Below are 16,822 nucleotides of genomic sequence, written 5' to 3'. Positions count from 1 at the left end.
GTCCTCGTTAAACTGTTCTACCGTAAAGTGATCGACTTCGCACGCAGGTCGTCGGGAAACCAAAACAGGAGAGCTATCCCCTCTGCAGAAGATCAAAATGGCATGTCTTCGGATCATCCTCAGGAATGCTTCCCAGACCGGCGCCAATAGCTCATTGTGCAGCTCGAGTGTGATGTAAATAAAGTACCTACCTATCGTCCAGATATACAAAACAAAAACAATAACAAATAAGTTGGCATTTGAATACCTTTCATTGCAGGTTTAACAAAAAAAAATATCCTGAATAAATTAGTTTCATTTTGATCGATATTTATAATTTAAAAACTTTTTCTACCACATCTTTTTTTATTACAAAAATCGAAAAGAATAAATAAGCATTAAATAAATTTTTTCAATGGAGATATCATTGGATAAGTGAATTTTATAATTGTGAACTACGATTTTTTTCGATTTGCTTTAAGTAATTTTTTTTTAACAAATATAGCAAAATATGCAAAAAGTGGCAGTAACATTAAGGGGATCAAAGTTTTCATCTTTCTTCTTTTTCGAACCCAGATTATGGCTCGAATATCTCGATTATCTCGTTTTCCAGATTATGGCTACCTTCCCCCTATTTCGAAAGCCGAGAATCAGAAATCATCGAAAATTAACGTATATAAAAATTAAATGGCATATTTATGGTTAGGACCCATTGGATTGAGACTGACCCATTGGCTTCGAACCAATCGGATGAGTACTTGAAAATCTGATTATTAGTTTAAAAGTTATTCTTGAACAATATCGTACATTTTTTGCAAAATTTCTCAATGTTAATCGTTTCCCTCACCAATTTTTTTAAAGGAAAAAAAAATGCACAAAATCAACATATTTTTTTCTTTTATTAATAAATACAGGGAACTAAAATGAAACATAATGTACAAGTTTTGAGATGAAATTTTAATTTTATGTTTAAAAAGATATTTCATTTACCATCCGTTGACTATCCCAAATGATCTCGGGTCAAATGAAAAAAGTTAAATATGAGTCTTTGTATGTGTTCACATCTTCATCGTCTGCATTACTTTCACTTTCGCTAGCGAACGCCATTTTTTTTTTTACTCTTTTTGAAGTTATACTTCTTATGCAACTTCCAACAAGGTTGCGTTAAACGTTTAACGCTGCATTTTTATTGGCCGGGAAATCACGTGGTAGGATCCAGTTTTCCCTCATTCATTTCCATATTGTTTTGGTTCTCACTAGCATAAAAATAATAAAAGTATTGTTTTTCTATAAATATTTTTTTAGTTTGTTTTGATACACATATAATTTAATAGGGTAGTATTTTTTATTTTCAAATTTAGTGGATAACAATTGTAAAAAATGATTGAAAACAATCCCACGGACAATGCGACGGATTTAAGGTTATGTCAAGGTACGTATATCAATTGATTGTTTCTCTTCTGAAATTACATTATGACGCATTCACATACATTATTAATACAGATACATTATCGAGGGCGAGACGATGAGGCAACCACAAGCACTTCCACTGGTTCAAGAGGTCCACGAGGGAAAAATGCACAATATTACCGTGATTACAGAGCACGGAAGCGAACGTAGCAGGAAAAAGAGTCGTTGAATAGAACTAGTGATCCTTCTACAACTGCTGATTCTTCTACAATTAGCGTCGCAGGTTACGAAGTTTAACTTCTTCCGCGCGGAGGGACTCCACGCACTGTAAATTCATCCACTATTGTATATACAATTGTACAAAAAACGTCTGCAGCCCCACGAACAGCAAAACTCTCGAACAAAACTTGGTAAAATTCCAATCACTGCAGATTATTATTAGTTTTTTGTTTTGCTTCTTGTCGAGTCAAAACGGGATGAAACAAGACGTATTCTGCTGTGTCCGAGTTTACTCGGGATTATAAATATTTGCAATATATACTACATACCCGAATTAACTCGGGATAAGCAGGGAATTTCCCAGTTTTTGTAGAGAGAAAAATGGAATGCGAGTTGGATTATTAATTTTTTGAGAGAAATTTAATTACAAATGGAAAGCTATCAAACGCAATATCACAGTGGCGTAAATACACACACAGAGGCGAGGGGAGAAAGCATGATCCAGAATTAATACACTTTAGGGGTGCACAACCTGCTAGCTTTTGATGTGGCAGCAACGAAATACAATAGTAATAATAAAATATTTTAATTTTTTTGAAGAAAAAAAAATGTAAACTATGAATTTCTCATTTTAGTTTTTGACGCGCCAAATCTAAATCAATGTAGTTTTTCGATCGCTTCTTTTTCGGCGATTATCGCTACCAATTTCCAAAGTTTTAAAAATTTCCATATTTTTAATACGGCAAAACTACGATGCGTTATTTTCGAATTTTCGCTCTTGACGCTCTTTATGTGTGTCTATTTCGTAGTGACTTTCCGATTTCATGTTTTCAAAGGCAACCTGTTTCTTAAATACGATCTTATAACGAATCGTGGATTCTGCAAATAATAACCACTTTTAACGAGTTCTTATTTGCGTCAATTTTATCGTAAATCCAAGGCTATGGTTTGTTTTCGGCACTGCGCATGCTTTTGAAAATCCCAATATTTTTAATATGTTACTGCTAATGGCAGAAATGGGTGGTTGTTGACTTCCACAGGTAAATGTTAACAATCACATAGTCGTCTTAAATGTCCGAAATACATCCTGGGTCTAGTTAAGTGCCCGGTATACACCTTGTGTTTTTTTAAGGCTCAGTGCCCAGTATGCATTTAACTAGTACTCCGAACACTTATCTTTCTCCTAATTTATCCTCAGAAGATATTAAAATAACGAATAAATATAATATCAACGAATAAATCAATATCACTTCGGATATAACAAATATTTCGAACATTCACCAAAGCGACTACGTGATTGTTGACATTCTCTTGATTTCGATCATTCACTCTAACATTAATACGAGACTCGAATCGTGCATTTAAATGTGCGCTTTCTTTGCGCACTTCACAATTTTAATTTTGATACCAATCACTGCTACGCTTTTTACCGGGGCTTCGAAAATTCTGACATTTTTATCTCGGATTTTTGAATCAGACATTTTAATCATAACCTTTGACGTGCCTTCCTTGTCAGTCCATGTTTTGTCTCTTTTTATTTAAAAAAAAAATTCGATCTCTTTAATACAATATCATAGGAGCCGCGATGGCTCAGGGGATAGAGTGTTCGCCTTCCAATGCGGCGAACCGGGTTCGAATCCCAGTGGATACGAATTCCGCATCAGGCTTGCACCGATCACAGTGCTGACGTGAAATATATTCAGTGGTAGACGGATCATGGGTTAGAGTCCCCTTGCCGTCAGGCTAACCTTGGGTGGTTCTCGTGGTCTTCCTCTCCTTGTAACGCAAATGCGGGTAGGCTAAATAAAAAAGTTCTCCGCGAAGGCAAGCTTCTCCCAATACTCGATCCAGGAGTTCCCTTGTCTTCCAGATTGGGTTCAAAATGACAAGGATGTGGAGTTGAACATTAGTAGTCGTAAACCCATAAAATCGGGTTCAACGATGGTTATAAAATAAAAAATACAATATCATAGCAAAACCCAATATTCGAATGCGGGTTTTTGAACTGTAAATGAAATTCATTTCTAATTTATTTGTGTCTTAAAAGAGTCTTTTAAAAACATTTATTAAAAAACATTTTAAAACATTCATAAAATCTCCTGATAATTTACCAAACATAAATGTCATAAAGTCAAAAATATACTGAACTGAGAATCCAAACAGAATGTCGAATCTTCAGCATATTTATGGTTAGAGCGAAAATGCGTTTTATTTAAAATCATTTTAGACCAATTCAATCTCTCTTTGATTAAAATATTTAATTCGCATTTATGTTGCTCTGTAGAATATTCATCCATTTTTTTTTTACTTTAATTTAAAGACATTTTAGTTAATTTATTTAAAAATGCACTTTTGTATTACGTTATGTGATAAAAAATAACCATCACTTTTTCCTAATATTCCTATTTTTTTTCTTCAATAAATCTATTTTTTGATAAAAGGGAAATATTTTTATTTCCTACATAAATTTTTCCTATTTTTATATAACTTTTTGGTATTCTCCGCCTTTGAAGGAATCTTAACGTTTAAAAGAATTTAATTTTATTATGAAAATATGTTACTAAGTTTACTGATAAGAAAAAAAATAGCAATGATGCTTACTTTAAAATTACCATAATTAACATGTCTGAATACTTGGGCACGCAGCCCTTCAGTCAAAAAAGGTTAAATATTTCTACTATATGAATTACAATAAAAATATTTTAATAAGATTTTTTCAAACTCACTCTACAAACTCACTCTCACTCTACACCTTCACTGAACTTTTGATATAATTATTGTAAGATAGTGAGTTATTTTCTGATATCTTTAAGATAAATTTCATTTCAAAGTGGTAAATCGGTAAGTACCAATTTCGCACTTTTTCTAAATTCCGCCTTTTCATCGCAATTATTAATTCATTAGCAATTAATATCAAAATAATTTAAATTAGAATAGATCAATTAAAATAAAATGAATGATCTTCAATGTGATAGAATGTCTCTTCATTGTGTTCTTGTTTCATATAAGAAATTAAAAGGAATTATGAATTAAATCTAAGATCGGGCGGATTTATGAATCTCGCATGGAGGAGGGGCCGAGGGATCTCTCCCGGGGTGTCACGCCCCAGAGGCAGACCCCCTACTAGATGGCTCAACGACATCGAAAATGATTTGAAAACAATAATGATTAGAAAATGGAAGGGAGTTGTCTTGAATGGGAGGCAGTGAAGTTGAGGCAGGCAAGGCCTACAAAGGGCTGTTGCGCTGACAAAGAAGAAAAAGAAGGGGGAGGGACGCACCTGAGTTAACGTACGCCACTGCAATTTCATACAAAAAATAGATAAAAATAAAAGAAATAGTGCGTGGAGTCCCTCCGCGCCGAAGAAGTTAAACTTCGCAACCTGCGACGTTAATTGTAGAAGCATCAGCAGTCGTAGAAGGATCACTAGTTCTATTCAACGACTCTTTTTTCTGCTACGCTCGCTTCCGTGCTCTGTAATCACAGTAATATTGTGCATTTTTCCCCCGTGGACCTCTTGAACCACTGCTTGTGGTTGCATCATCGTCTCGCCCTGGAAAATGTATTTGTATTAATAATGTATGTGAATGCGTCATAATGTAATTTCAGAAGAGAAACAATCAATTGATATTCACAAGAGACGTACCTTGACATAACCTTAAATCCGTCGCATTGTCCGTGGGATTGTTTTCACTCATTTTTTACAATTGTTATCCACTAAATTTGAAAATAAAAATTTTTACCCTATTAAATTATATGTGTATCAAATCAAACTAAAAGAATATTTATAAGAAAACAATACTTTTATGACTTTTATGCTAGTGAGAACCAAAGCAATATGGAAATGAATGAGGGAAAACTGGATCCTACCACGTGATTTCCCGTCCAATAAAAATGTAGCGTTAAACGTTTAACGCAACCTTGTTGGAAGTCGCATAAGAAGTATAACTTCAATAAAAGAAATAAAAAAAAATTTGAAACTTAGCGAGCTGTTGAAAGTGTCACCTGGGGGTGCTAGTTGCAGATGGATGACGTGTGAGAAGTTGAGCGATCTAAAACTTTTTATTTCCTCCGATAGGTTATGTGTTTGGAGGAGAAGTTCTCAGATTCTTCCATGGTGGTGACGAATGTTTGACTATTCCCCCGACGTGGGCAGATGCACCCGGGCAGAAGTAAGTTCGACTCACTCATTCAAAACATCTTTACCTGAAAGAATATTCTCGATTCTAACAAATAATCTTCCATATTGGAAACTTCTGTTATGAGATCTATTACATATGAATCCCGTTGTAGCATTAAAATTCTTATCTCATTATATTGTAGTATGGTCGTCTATGAAGGTGGAGCTGTTCTGAGTCAAGCGAGATCACTTTGGCGGTTGGAATTGATTCGGACAAAGTAAGTCTCTCTTGTTCAGTAAACAATTCTGGTGGTTTGGGCACCGTGTCCAAGAGGTCGAGGGTTAGATCCCCGCCCGTAAATGGTGACTGCTGCACTATCTGCAGCGTCAGAAAGTCCTCCACATGTCCATAACAAATCATACCACTGAGGGATCCAGGAGTTTTCTTGTCTTCTGGATGGGTTCAAAATGACGAGGCTACGGAGTTGAACATGAGTCGCCGTAAGCCCAATATATAAAATAAGAAGAAGAGCAGAGTCGTGGTGGCTCAGGGGATTGAGCATTCGCCTTCCATTAAGGAGAACCGAGTTCGAGTCCCAGAGATGGCTGCTCGAATTCCGCACCCGGCTCGCACCGATCACAGTGCTGACGAAAAATATTTTCAGTGGCAGACAGATCCCTAGTCATCTGTCTAACCGTGGGAGGTTTTCGAGGCCTTCCTCTCCATGTAACGCAAACTCGGTTTAGTTCCATCGAAAATTCCTTCACGAAGGCAAATTTCTCCCAATATTTGATCCAGGAGTTCTCTCGTCTTCTGAATTGGGTTCAAAATGACAAGGGTGCGGAGTTGAGCATGAGTAGTCACAAACCCAAAAAATTGGGTCGGCTGTTCAACGACCATTATGAAATAAAATAAAATAAGAAGGAGATAGAAAATTTTGAATTTTATATGCCTGCAAAAGCTTTAAATTGTTTAATACCATCCTTGCAGTGGTAGATAAGAGTAAGCAGTAAAGTATAGGCAATAAACATGTGCTAACTTAAAATGTTATTTGGGGCTGTTCAAAAAGTACGTACACAAAAATGGAGAAATTTTAACACCCTTCGTACATTACCGCACATAAGTTCCTACTCCCCCCCCTTAGAGTACTTACATTTTATTAGTCTACCCCCCTTTTTCATAAAAATTAAAATAATCATGTTTTAAATAAAATTGAATATTTATTTAAAATAATTTATTCTTCAAAGTCAAATTTAAATTTGGTGTATATTTATAATGTACGTACTTTGTATAATACCTCCCCCCTCCCCATCGTACAAAACCGTACAAAATAGCAAATCCCCTTCCCCCCGCACTTTTTGAACGGCCCCTTTCTTAATTTAAAGCTCACTTCTCAAAAATGGAAACTCTATAGAGTTCATTCATAAAATGAAAAAATCTTTTTACTGTACATAATATTTTCAACTAACAACCAATAATGCATCATAGAATTTGTGTTTAATCATGTTCATAAAATTGATTTGTTACATCTGAAATGTTTATTATATTAATGATAGTAAATGAATTAGATTGCTTCAAATTAATAGGCATTACTTTAAAAAGGAATATGTCTTGAACTGTCATAACCAACTGAAATAATTTGAATGTTCCGGAGATGGTTAAAGATTTCCCGTCTAATAAATAATAAGACAAATTGAAAGCACGTGTTTTTTCGGCTATTATCAAACACATTTTTAATCTTCAATTTTTATATTTCGTCGTTCCATTTAGGGTAATTTTGCCCTGTAAAATAATTAAAAATGGGTCTATGGAAGAAAATATTACATCTTTAAAAATAACCTTTACAATATATCATAGAGGCTCAGGGGAGAGAGCGTTCACTTTCCAATTAATGTGAACCAAGTTCGAATTCCAGCGATGGCCGGTTGATTCGAATTCCGCACCCGGCTCGCACCGACCACAGTGCTGAAGTAAGATATTTTCAGTGGCAGACCGATCCCTTGCCGTTTGTCCAACCGTGGGAGGTTTTCGTGGTTTTCCTCTCAACGTAACGCGAATGCGGGTTAGTTCCATCATTTATTCAAATATTAACATATTGAGAAGATTTACCACAAAAGGAAAAACTTCTTTAAGTTATATATTTTTATCTTAAGTTATATAAAATATTTTTAGTAAAGTAAATTATAGTAATACATATATATTTGTTTTCTTTTAATAGGTGGGCTGGAGGTTTCATAAATTGGGGTTACCCTTTACGAATCCGACACATCACAACTGGGAGGTATTTAGCCTACAACGATAACAAAGAAGTGTACCTCGTCAACAAAGATCAAGCAACTGTGGCAGCCACAGCATTCGGTCTGAGACACACCAAAGTATACACTCAAGTTTCTTATAAACTTTTTTTGTTCTTACAATAAGTATATTACATAATTTGCCGACATAGTGGTTGCTGTACTGGACTACGGGGTCAGTGGTTGTGGGTTCGAATCCCACCGTAAGCTTGGATGTCCTTTCCTTTATGTGAATGTAACCCGAAACGGGTTTTGTGGTTGTATGACTCCACCTCCATCTAGATGGCAACACATTTTTAAAATTTTTACTCCTTGAATCTTTTGTTGTTTTATTTTTCTAAAGTTTTCTTAGTTCCGCAGTGGACTGATCGTTAAGACACGGTTCCCAGCAGATCACCGAATTCAAGCATCACTGGCTACGGTCAGTGTGCGGGTGGGTGACCACTTGGATCAGTCTGCGTAGGGACCGAGGGTGTGCGGTATTGGTCCTCGTTAAACTGTTTACCGTAAAGTGCTCAACTTCGCGTGCAGGTCGTCGGGCTACCGAAGCGGGGGTGCCATCCCCTCCGCAGAGGATCAAAATTGTGATGGCATGTCTTCGAATCATCCTCCGGGATGTTTCCCAGACCGTCGCCAATAGCCCATTGTGCAGCTCTAGTGCGACGTATATTAACAACAACAACAACTAAAGTTTTCTTAATTGGCAATTTATATTTTATTTATATATAGATTTGGCAATTTATATTTTATTTTGATGTTGTTATTCTAACTGTAACTTTATCTTTCATTATTTATTTTTCACATATGTGGGCGTCTCTTTACTCAGTGCACTTTTAAATTCCGATGGTTTGTCTTTAATTTTTCTTTGCATTTATATACATTTCAATTTTTAAAATTACTTTTTCTTATTTAGTTTTTCCATTATGGGGCCTCGGGGCTTTTGGTTTCACCACTGACAACAAAAAGGCTCCTGTATAATAGCAGGCAGAGTGTTTTTTGTCCTTAAAATTTTTGTCGCTTTCTGCTAGAATTGTATTTTTGACTTACTAAATTAAAATAATACAAATTTTGGTTTAGCTGCTTTAAGCACTTTTCTATTTTGATTTACTATTTTGATTTATTATTTTAAATGTTACTTACTTTTTTTGTCTTTTTCAGAATTTGTAAATTAGTTTCCTTCTTTGATTAGTGTAAACACATACTTAGTATTTAAAAACATTTTCTAAAAGAATGTAATTTGTTATATGCCAAATTTGGAGCACACCACAGAAGACTTTTGTTCTATTTCGATTCTTAAACAACCCTTTTTTTTATCGTGAATAATATTTATAGGTTGAAACCTCATTTAGAATGTTAAGGAGAAAAACTTGAATGTTGTTTACATTGAAGAAAAATAAATTTGATCAAATTAATAAAATACTCTAGATTGGAATATTTTCCGTTTAAATTTTCACTGATACATAAAGGAATTGAACGATTGGAATATCTACATTCCCGAGTCAAATTATTAGGCACTCTATAAGATTCTATGCAAAATGTTAATTATCAGGTGATATTTTACACTTTTACAGCTTTATTACTTTTATGTGACTGAAACCGGTTTGCACTTGCTTAATTTCGTGTATCAGTTGGTTAAATTAAACGATATATAATATAAATTAGATGATATATTATATAAATATAGAATATTTATTATATCAATCGTTATATTAGTATATTATCTATAATAATTAGATCCAATTATTAGATGTATTGTAATTTTTGAATAATTACAGGATTTGCACGAGTTTATAGGCAATGCTTTTATACTTTAACATACAAGTAATGGGTTTTTATTCAGGCGAATTTTCATTTGCTTCCTGTTTGTATTTATTTTTAACGTATTACATTACAATGTTAAAGAGTTGATACAGGAGGGTAAGCAAATACAAACTAGTTTCATCCGAATAAAAACAATACAGCTGTAATAGTATCACCTGATAATTAACCTGATAATTACCTGATAATTATTTTACATAGTCTTGTAGTGCGTCTAATAATAAGTGACTGCAATTAGATATTTTGTTTTTGTTTTGTTGAAGCGTTATTAAATAAATTTTTTTTGTCCCTCCTTCCTCTAAAGGTTTCAATTGTCTTCTGAGGGATCGAGCACTGCCCTATAAATGTTCTAAGAGTAATCTTTATGACGAGGTAAATGAAGCGAAAACCTTTTTAATTTTATCGATAAAAGTTTCAGTAGAAAAATAGACGACCCCCGCGGCAGAATAGCGGCGACATGTCGCAGAACGTTACAAAGTTCATACAGAATGATTTCTCTTTTGAGAAGTAAGAAATTTTATTTTTCTTTTCTACAGAAATTTACAATGTAATCTTCGTAAAATTTACGTAAAATCGTATTTAGATAATCACGTTTTGACGCTCTCAATTTATGCTGATAGTATCGTCAATCGATGTCATGTTTCGGTTGTACTTTATTGTACAGTTATTGATATTGATTTTGACGTGGTTTTTAAATATCCACATATATTTCAAGCAAAATTTAAATCGTGCATTTGAGTATTTACTTTTTAAGGCAATCATGCTATCCAACTTTTGGCAGTTATTGCTATTGATTTCTCTACAGTTTTTAAATCTGATATTTTGTATTCGATTTTATTTCTTACTTATTGCAGCAACCTAATCTCAAAACGAAACACGCATTTGAGGAGTGTGTGATTTCCTAGTCTATCTTTTTTTTTTTTTTTTGACAATTACTACTGACCGATTTAATGATTTTTAATTATGTTTTTTTATTCTGATGATTATTTATAGAATGCAAAGAAGAAAATAATTTGTGTTCCATTTTTTTATTCAAAATATTAGAATAAAAAAATTTTACATGTTAAATTTAAAAAAAAATTATTTTGTTTTTGTAACCACCGCGCTTTTGTTACTTTAAATTGGTAACATTGTTACTATTATTAAAAGTATCTAGCGGAATTGGTGCTTTGTCGCAGATAGGTCGAAAATATTGTGTTAGACGATGTCAAAACATAAAATGACACTTTTTATTTGGTAATTAGGACGACAAGAAGATAGTGTTGGACGAGAAAGAAGAAGAGGTTCTGGGTTCGCCTCTCATCAAGTATGGTGACACAACTGTATTCATTCAGCATCAAGAGACAGGCCTATGGCTCTCATACAAGGTATCATTTATACTTCTATCTTGTATTGTCTGATGCAGATAGGCACAACTTATCCCCCAGATCAGTCGTGGCTCAGGGCCTTCCAATGAGGTGAAACAAGTTTGAATCCCAACGATGGCTGGTCGATACGAATTCCGCATCCTGCTTATACCGACCACAGTGCTGGCGTAAAATATCCTCAGTGGTAGACGGATCATGAGTTAGAATCTCCTTGCCGTCACACTAACCGTGGAATGGTTTCGTGGTTTTCCTCCCCATGTATCGCAAATGCGGGTTAGTTCCATCAAAAAGTCCTCCACGAAGGCAAATTTCTCCCCACACTTGATCTAGAACAGGGGTTTCCAACTGGCGGCCCGGGGGTCGCATCCGGCCCGCGAGGTATTTTTTTGTGGCCCGCGAACTAAAATATATTAGGTGTCAATTTTTGTAAAAAATCTATATGGGTTTAAAATACTATACTCGTTAATAAAAACCTAATTTCATCGTTTCTATGAAATTGAACATACCAACGGTGCAAAGAAATTTATTTACATCAAAGACAGTATTTATTTACATTATTCAAATACAAAAATAATCGTGTATGTTGCTCTTTTTTATTTCATTTTTTTGTATTTTGTGAATATAATTTAGCATGTGCGTATCAGAAATTTTCTCGAAGAAATTTTCCGATTTAACTTTTTGAAACCACTCATTTTGGACGAAAATATTTACACACACATTTGTAAATTTAAAATGTAAATATCTATTCTCTGGTGGTTGCAGCAGACAAACCTCAATTTTCTCATGGAATATTTTGTGTGCTACTATGCAAGTTTCAATACCAACCTTTTTAAAGTTTTATATCTTAACAATTAGATATCTGTTGCACATTAATTGTTTAATACATAGGTGCACATTGAAGTTATTGTAGCGTGAATTTTTATTATCTATTTAATATTTTTAAAAATATTATTAAAGCAATTAAATATTTTTAAAAATCTACTTCTTATTTTAATTTGTAACTTCGTAATTTTGTTTTATACAACTTGGTAAAAATCTGTCAGTAATATTTAATGCTCCTTCAAACATAGTTCCTTCCTACATAAAATTTTGATAAAGTTTCGACCCGCCATTTGATTTGTGTTTTTAATTGTGGCCCCTTGCCTCATGTAAGTTGGAAACCCCTGATCTAGAAGTTACCTTGTCTTTTGGATTGGGTTCAAAATGACAGGCTACAGAGTTGAACATGAGCAGCCGTAAACCCAAAAAATGAGGTCAGCTGTTGAACAATGGTTAAAAAGTATTAAAAACTTATCCCCCAGTAGCTTTGGGGACTCACGGGATAGAGCGCTCACCTCCCAATGAGGTGAACCGGGTTCGAATTCCAACGACGGCTGGTCGAAAAGAGTTTACCACAGTGTTGATGCGAAATATCGATTTAGACGGATCATGGAGTGGAATCCCATTGTCGTCGGGCTAACCATGAGAGGTTTAAGTGGTTTTCGTGTCGATGTAACACAAACGCGGGTTAGTTATGACAAAAAAATCTTTTACGAAGGCAAATTCCTTCCAATTTTTTAATTCAGTTCTCTGGATTGAGTTCAAAATAGGCAAGGGTTCAAGTTAGGGAAATTGAACATTGGTAGTCGTAAATTCAAAATTGGGCCTGCTGATCAACGATGGTTATAAAATAAAATAAAACCTATCACCCAAAGCCTTTCAATTCGGCCTCTAAAATGTTTTTAATTTTTATTTGGAAAAAAAAAGGATTTTTCTTTTACTGCCGTGTTTATTTTAACAGTAATTGATCTAATTGAAGCTTTCTAGTGAAATAGTTTCCGTTTTTTTTCTTCCAAATATATGCATATCAGAAGATCCAGACATGGGTTTCACCAAACTATTTTAAGAATTGTTGCAATAGAGTGTAACCATTGCTTATGCCAATTATGTTTGGGGGGAAATGTAATTGTTAAATAATTGGGTCCCGCAGTGGACTGATCGTTAAGACACGGTTCCCGACTGCGGTCAGTGTGCGGGTAGGTGACCACTTGGATCAGTCTGCGTAGAGACCGAGGGTGTGCGGTATGGGTCGTCGTTAAACGGTGCTACCGTAAAGTGCTCGACTTCGCGCGTAGGTCGTCGGGCAACAGAAGCGGGGGTGCCATTCCCTCCGCAGAGGATCAAAATTGTGATGGCACGTCTTCGGATCATCCTACGGGATGTTTCCCAGACCGTCGCCAATAGCCCATTGTGCAGCTCTAGTGCGACGTAAATTAACAACAACACAACACGTTAAATAATTGGATTAAGAAAAAGAACATTTTTAGAATCAGATTGATAGGTCAATAAAACATGCACGTGTAACATTTCAAAATATCTGTCATAAATCAACACGTTAGCAACTTTTACATGTTTTAAAAGTTGCTAATCGCAACAAATGCTAAGAGTTGCAAATTACGCAAATTTTATATGTTTTTAATGTAATATAAGAGATATTAGTTTATAAAATTTTTTTTTAAATTTTTTATATTTAGTTTTTTTTTTCTTTCTATTTTTCCAGACATATGAAACTAAGAAAAGAGGTGTTGGAAAAGTGGAAGAAAAACAAGTGAGTTATTTTTTCCTGTGCCTTTGATACCAAATCATATTATTTCTCATATATGGATAGTGTTTTCAATATGAATGTAAACAACAACATTCTCGAGTTCTTGGCCTGCTCTACTTCCGGTTAGAAAGTATACAGCTGCTTATTACAATTTATTCTGCGAGGCGATATTTTCAAACAAATAATTTTGTTTTTAATAAAAAAAAAAGGAATTATATAATTTCTGAGCTCAAATTTGCTGTATTTCATAATATATTAATGATATTAAGCAATTCTGGTGACTTTTAAGGGAAAATAATTTGTTTTAGTTAATTAGAGATGTTTAGTTAAATGTTAAAAACGGTGACATAGTTTCTAAATTTAAAAAGTTTTTTGGCTGCTCCGATTCGGCCTCTTTTTAAGCGCTTATGACTGCTTGTTCTCGATGCGAACCGTGCACCATCATCAGGGCCGGATTAACCTATAGGCACACTAGGCACGTGCCTAGGGCCTACGAAATTCAGGTGCCTACGAAAAAAATTTGTTGACAAAAATAATTTAGCTTCAAAAACAACAAGTGTATTTTGCACAAAATTATGAAGATACAAATAAAAATATAATATTTTTCGGTAATAAATTATTTTGCAGAATCTTATGATCTAATATATTACTTTTTCGCGATTTTTGGATTCAACGAAATCTTGTATTATGCTGTCGAATTCCAAAACTACGCAAAATGTCGTATTCAATAGACATAAGTGCGAGCGATGCCAAACGATCTTGATTCATTGTTGAACGCAAATAATTTTTTATCAATTTTAATCTGGAGAAAGATCTTTCTCCTTCTGCATTTGATCCAAGAATCGACAAATATATTCCTAATGCAATGTGAACGTTAGGAAAAATATTCACAAGTTTATCTTTAATTTGAGCCTTCAACATTTCTTGTGCAGATTTATGTTCATATAAATTTGAAAATAGTAAAAATTCATCTACAAAGTTTTTCTCTAAATCAGATGAGTAAATTTTCACCAAATTTTGCGCTTTTAGTTTCATCTCAGATTCTGACAAATTTTTGTGTAATTTCCTTGTAATTCGGGTTCGATAAAACATCGATTAATGACACTTTTTGGTCGATCCAGAAAACTGGGAAATTCAGACATCCGGGATAGCGATGGTCCCGAGCATCCCAGATAATTGGTTCTCTACTGTATAAATATTTCTTGTAATTAATCTCACTATCAATTTCACTGTTTTCTTTGCTGGTTTGTTGTTGTATTGTTGACGTGAAGTGTTTACATAGTTATCGATCGAACTAATCATAATGGTATTATCGATATCAACTGCAATATCGGCAGTATGTCGGTATTGCAGATAAAGTTCGATAAAAAAATTCGTAAATTGAAATCCATATTAATAAAAATGTTAAAAAAAATATGCAAGAAAATTTTAGCATATATTTTGAAAAGAGGGGAGGAGTGGGGGAAGGAGGGGAGGGCCCAAAAACGGCTATGCCTAGGGCCTACGAAAGGTATAATCCGACTCTGACCATCATACGTTTGTGTTAGCATATTGTTCAAGCAACGTTTATTTTGCAAATTATCATTTAGGTTTCAATTTCCAAGTTTCATTTGGTATAGTGTTTGCTAGTGTTTTATTACGATTATTTCTTTCATTACTTTCTTGAAATGACAGGTCTTCAAATGACGATTATTTTTAAAATCAGGTAAGAAATGCACTCGAGAGAACACCCAAAACACCAATGATGATTGTGAGCCAAAGGGAACACGAAAAACAGTCATTCGGAAGTATAGGCACTCAAGAGTTTGCAGCGCCTGTAGAGAACACCATCCTTTCCTGCTCATAGTTATCGCTAACGATTTTTTCTTCGAAAATGTCCTCTGTATAAATAATTGAGAGTAATTCTGTATAAATAATGAATGCCACAATTCATATTTATATAAATTTTTTCCCTTAATTATTTTTACATTCGTCTTGAAATATTAATGTTTCTTTTTAAAATTATTTTGAGTAAAAAGTGTTCCGTCTTAAAGGATCTCCTTATAATATACGTTAAATGAATAATAACTATGATTCTGTACATTTTCAAGTAGCTTGGATTCATAGATTTGTCCTAGCTGAAAATACATATTGTAAGAATCTGAATTTCGAAAAAATCCTTATTTAACAAATGTAATGGCGTCTCTATGTAAATAATGATACAGGCTCACTTTTATTTATGCATGTCGGATGGAACAGTTATTGAAATTTTAATCAAATTTAACCAGATAGCGTTGGATCCGAATGAAATAGTATTGAAAACTATTCCGCACCTTGCTCCGAAAAATTGCAGCAAATTTTCCCTTGTAGTCCACAAAATATACTTCAAAATTCCATTTAATGTGATGTCTGGGAGGTTTTGATTCCAGTAAATGGCTTATTCAAAAAATAGAAAATCTACTCTGCTTAAGAAATGGATAATATTTTCTCAATTTTGAAATGGGGGATATTTCCGTATTCTAATGGGTCACGGTAACTACAATCGCAAAGGTACCAAATAAATTTTATATTTGCAATTAAGAAAAAACATGTAGATACTTGCCTGGAGGGGGCTAAGAGTTTTACCTTACGAGTTAGTCTTTTTTTGGAGATATTTTTTTCTAGTTTCTCGCGAGCCGTTGTCCGGAAGTTGCCGATTATTCTGCCACAGTTTAGGATAGGGAAATCATGAGTATACAGTAGAGTTCATTAAATATTGAGCAAAAAAGTTTTTTTATTGAATGTGAAATAGTCGAGGTGGATAAATTGAAGTCATTGATTCATTGATGTTCGTCAAAATAAAAGAAAGAACATCAATCGGGGAAAACATCAATTGGGCAGCATTAAGACATTGTGATGAAAAATAATGGATTTAATAATATTATCTAAAGACATCTGAGGATGAACGATTTCTTAGGAAGCATTATTTAAGTTTTAGGATATTTTAATAAAATATTCGAGCATCTGAAAATGGGATACCCACCAGTGACGTAGTGTGGGTTGCTGAAACAT

At 34.1% G+C, this 16,822-nt stretch overlaps 1 protein-coding gene across 13 annotated transcripts in view; it reads left to right on the top strand.

Annotated features, from left to right (window-relative positions):
• The window catches only part of RyR (Ryanodine receptor), a 286,011-nt gene that overhangs the window by 39,926 nt on the left and 229,263 nt on the right, over positions 1-16,822 (top strand). For 12 of the 13 annotated variants that reach the window (XM_087150450.1, XM_087150444.1, XM_087150445.1 and 9 more), the window contains 5 exons: positions 5,687-5,780; positions 5,932-6,006; positions 7,948-8,104; positions 11,086-11,208; positions 13,748-13,795. In XM_087150450.1, the coding sequence (XP_087006576.1) occupies positions 5,687-5,780; positions 5,932-6,006; positions 7,948-8,104; positions 11,086-11,208; positions 13,748-13,795 (497 nt within the window). Of the gene's footprint in view, positions 1-5,686; positions 5,781-5,931; positions 6,007-7,947; positions 8,105-8,850; positions 8,870-11,085; positions 11,209-13,747; positions 13,796-16,822 lie in introns of those variants that run through there. The other variant, XM_087150441.1, reaches the window with a different exon arrangement.

Source organism: Parasteatoda tepidariorum, chromosome 1 (genome assembly GCF_982258835.1).
Source record: "Parasteatoda tepidariorum strain Cologne lab strain chromosome 1, Ptep-v5.0, whole genome shotgun sequence".
In the NCBI taxonomy this organism is placed as follows: Eukaryota; Metazoa; Arthropoda; class Arachnida; order Araneae; family Theridiidae; genus Parasteatoda; species Parasteatoda tepidariorum.
This window is presented reverse-complemented; position numbering and strand designations above follow the sequence as displayed.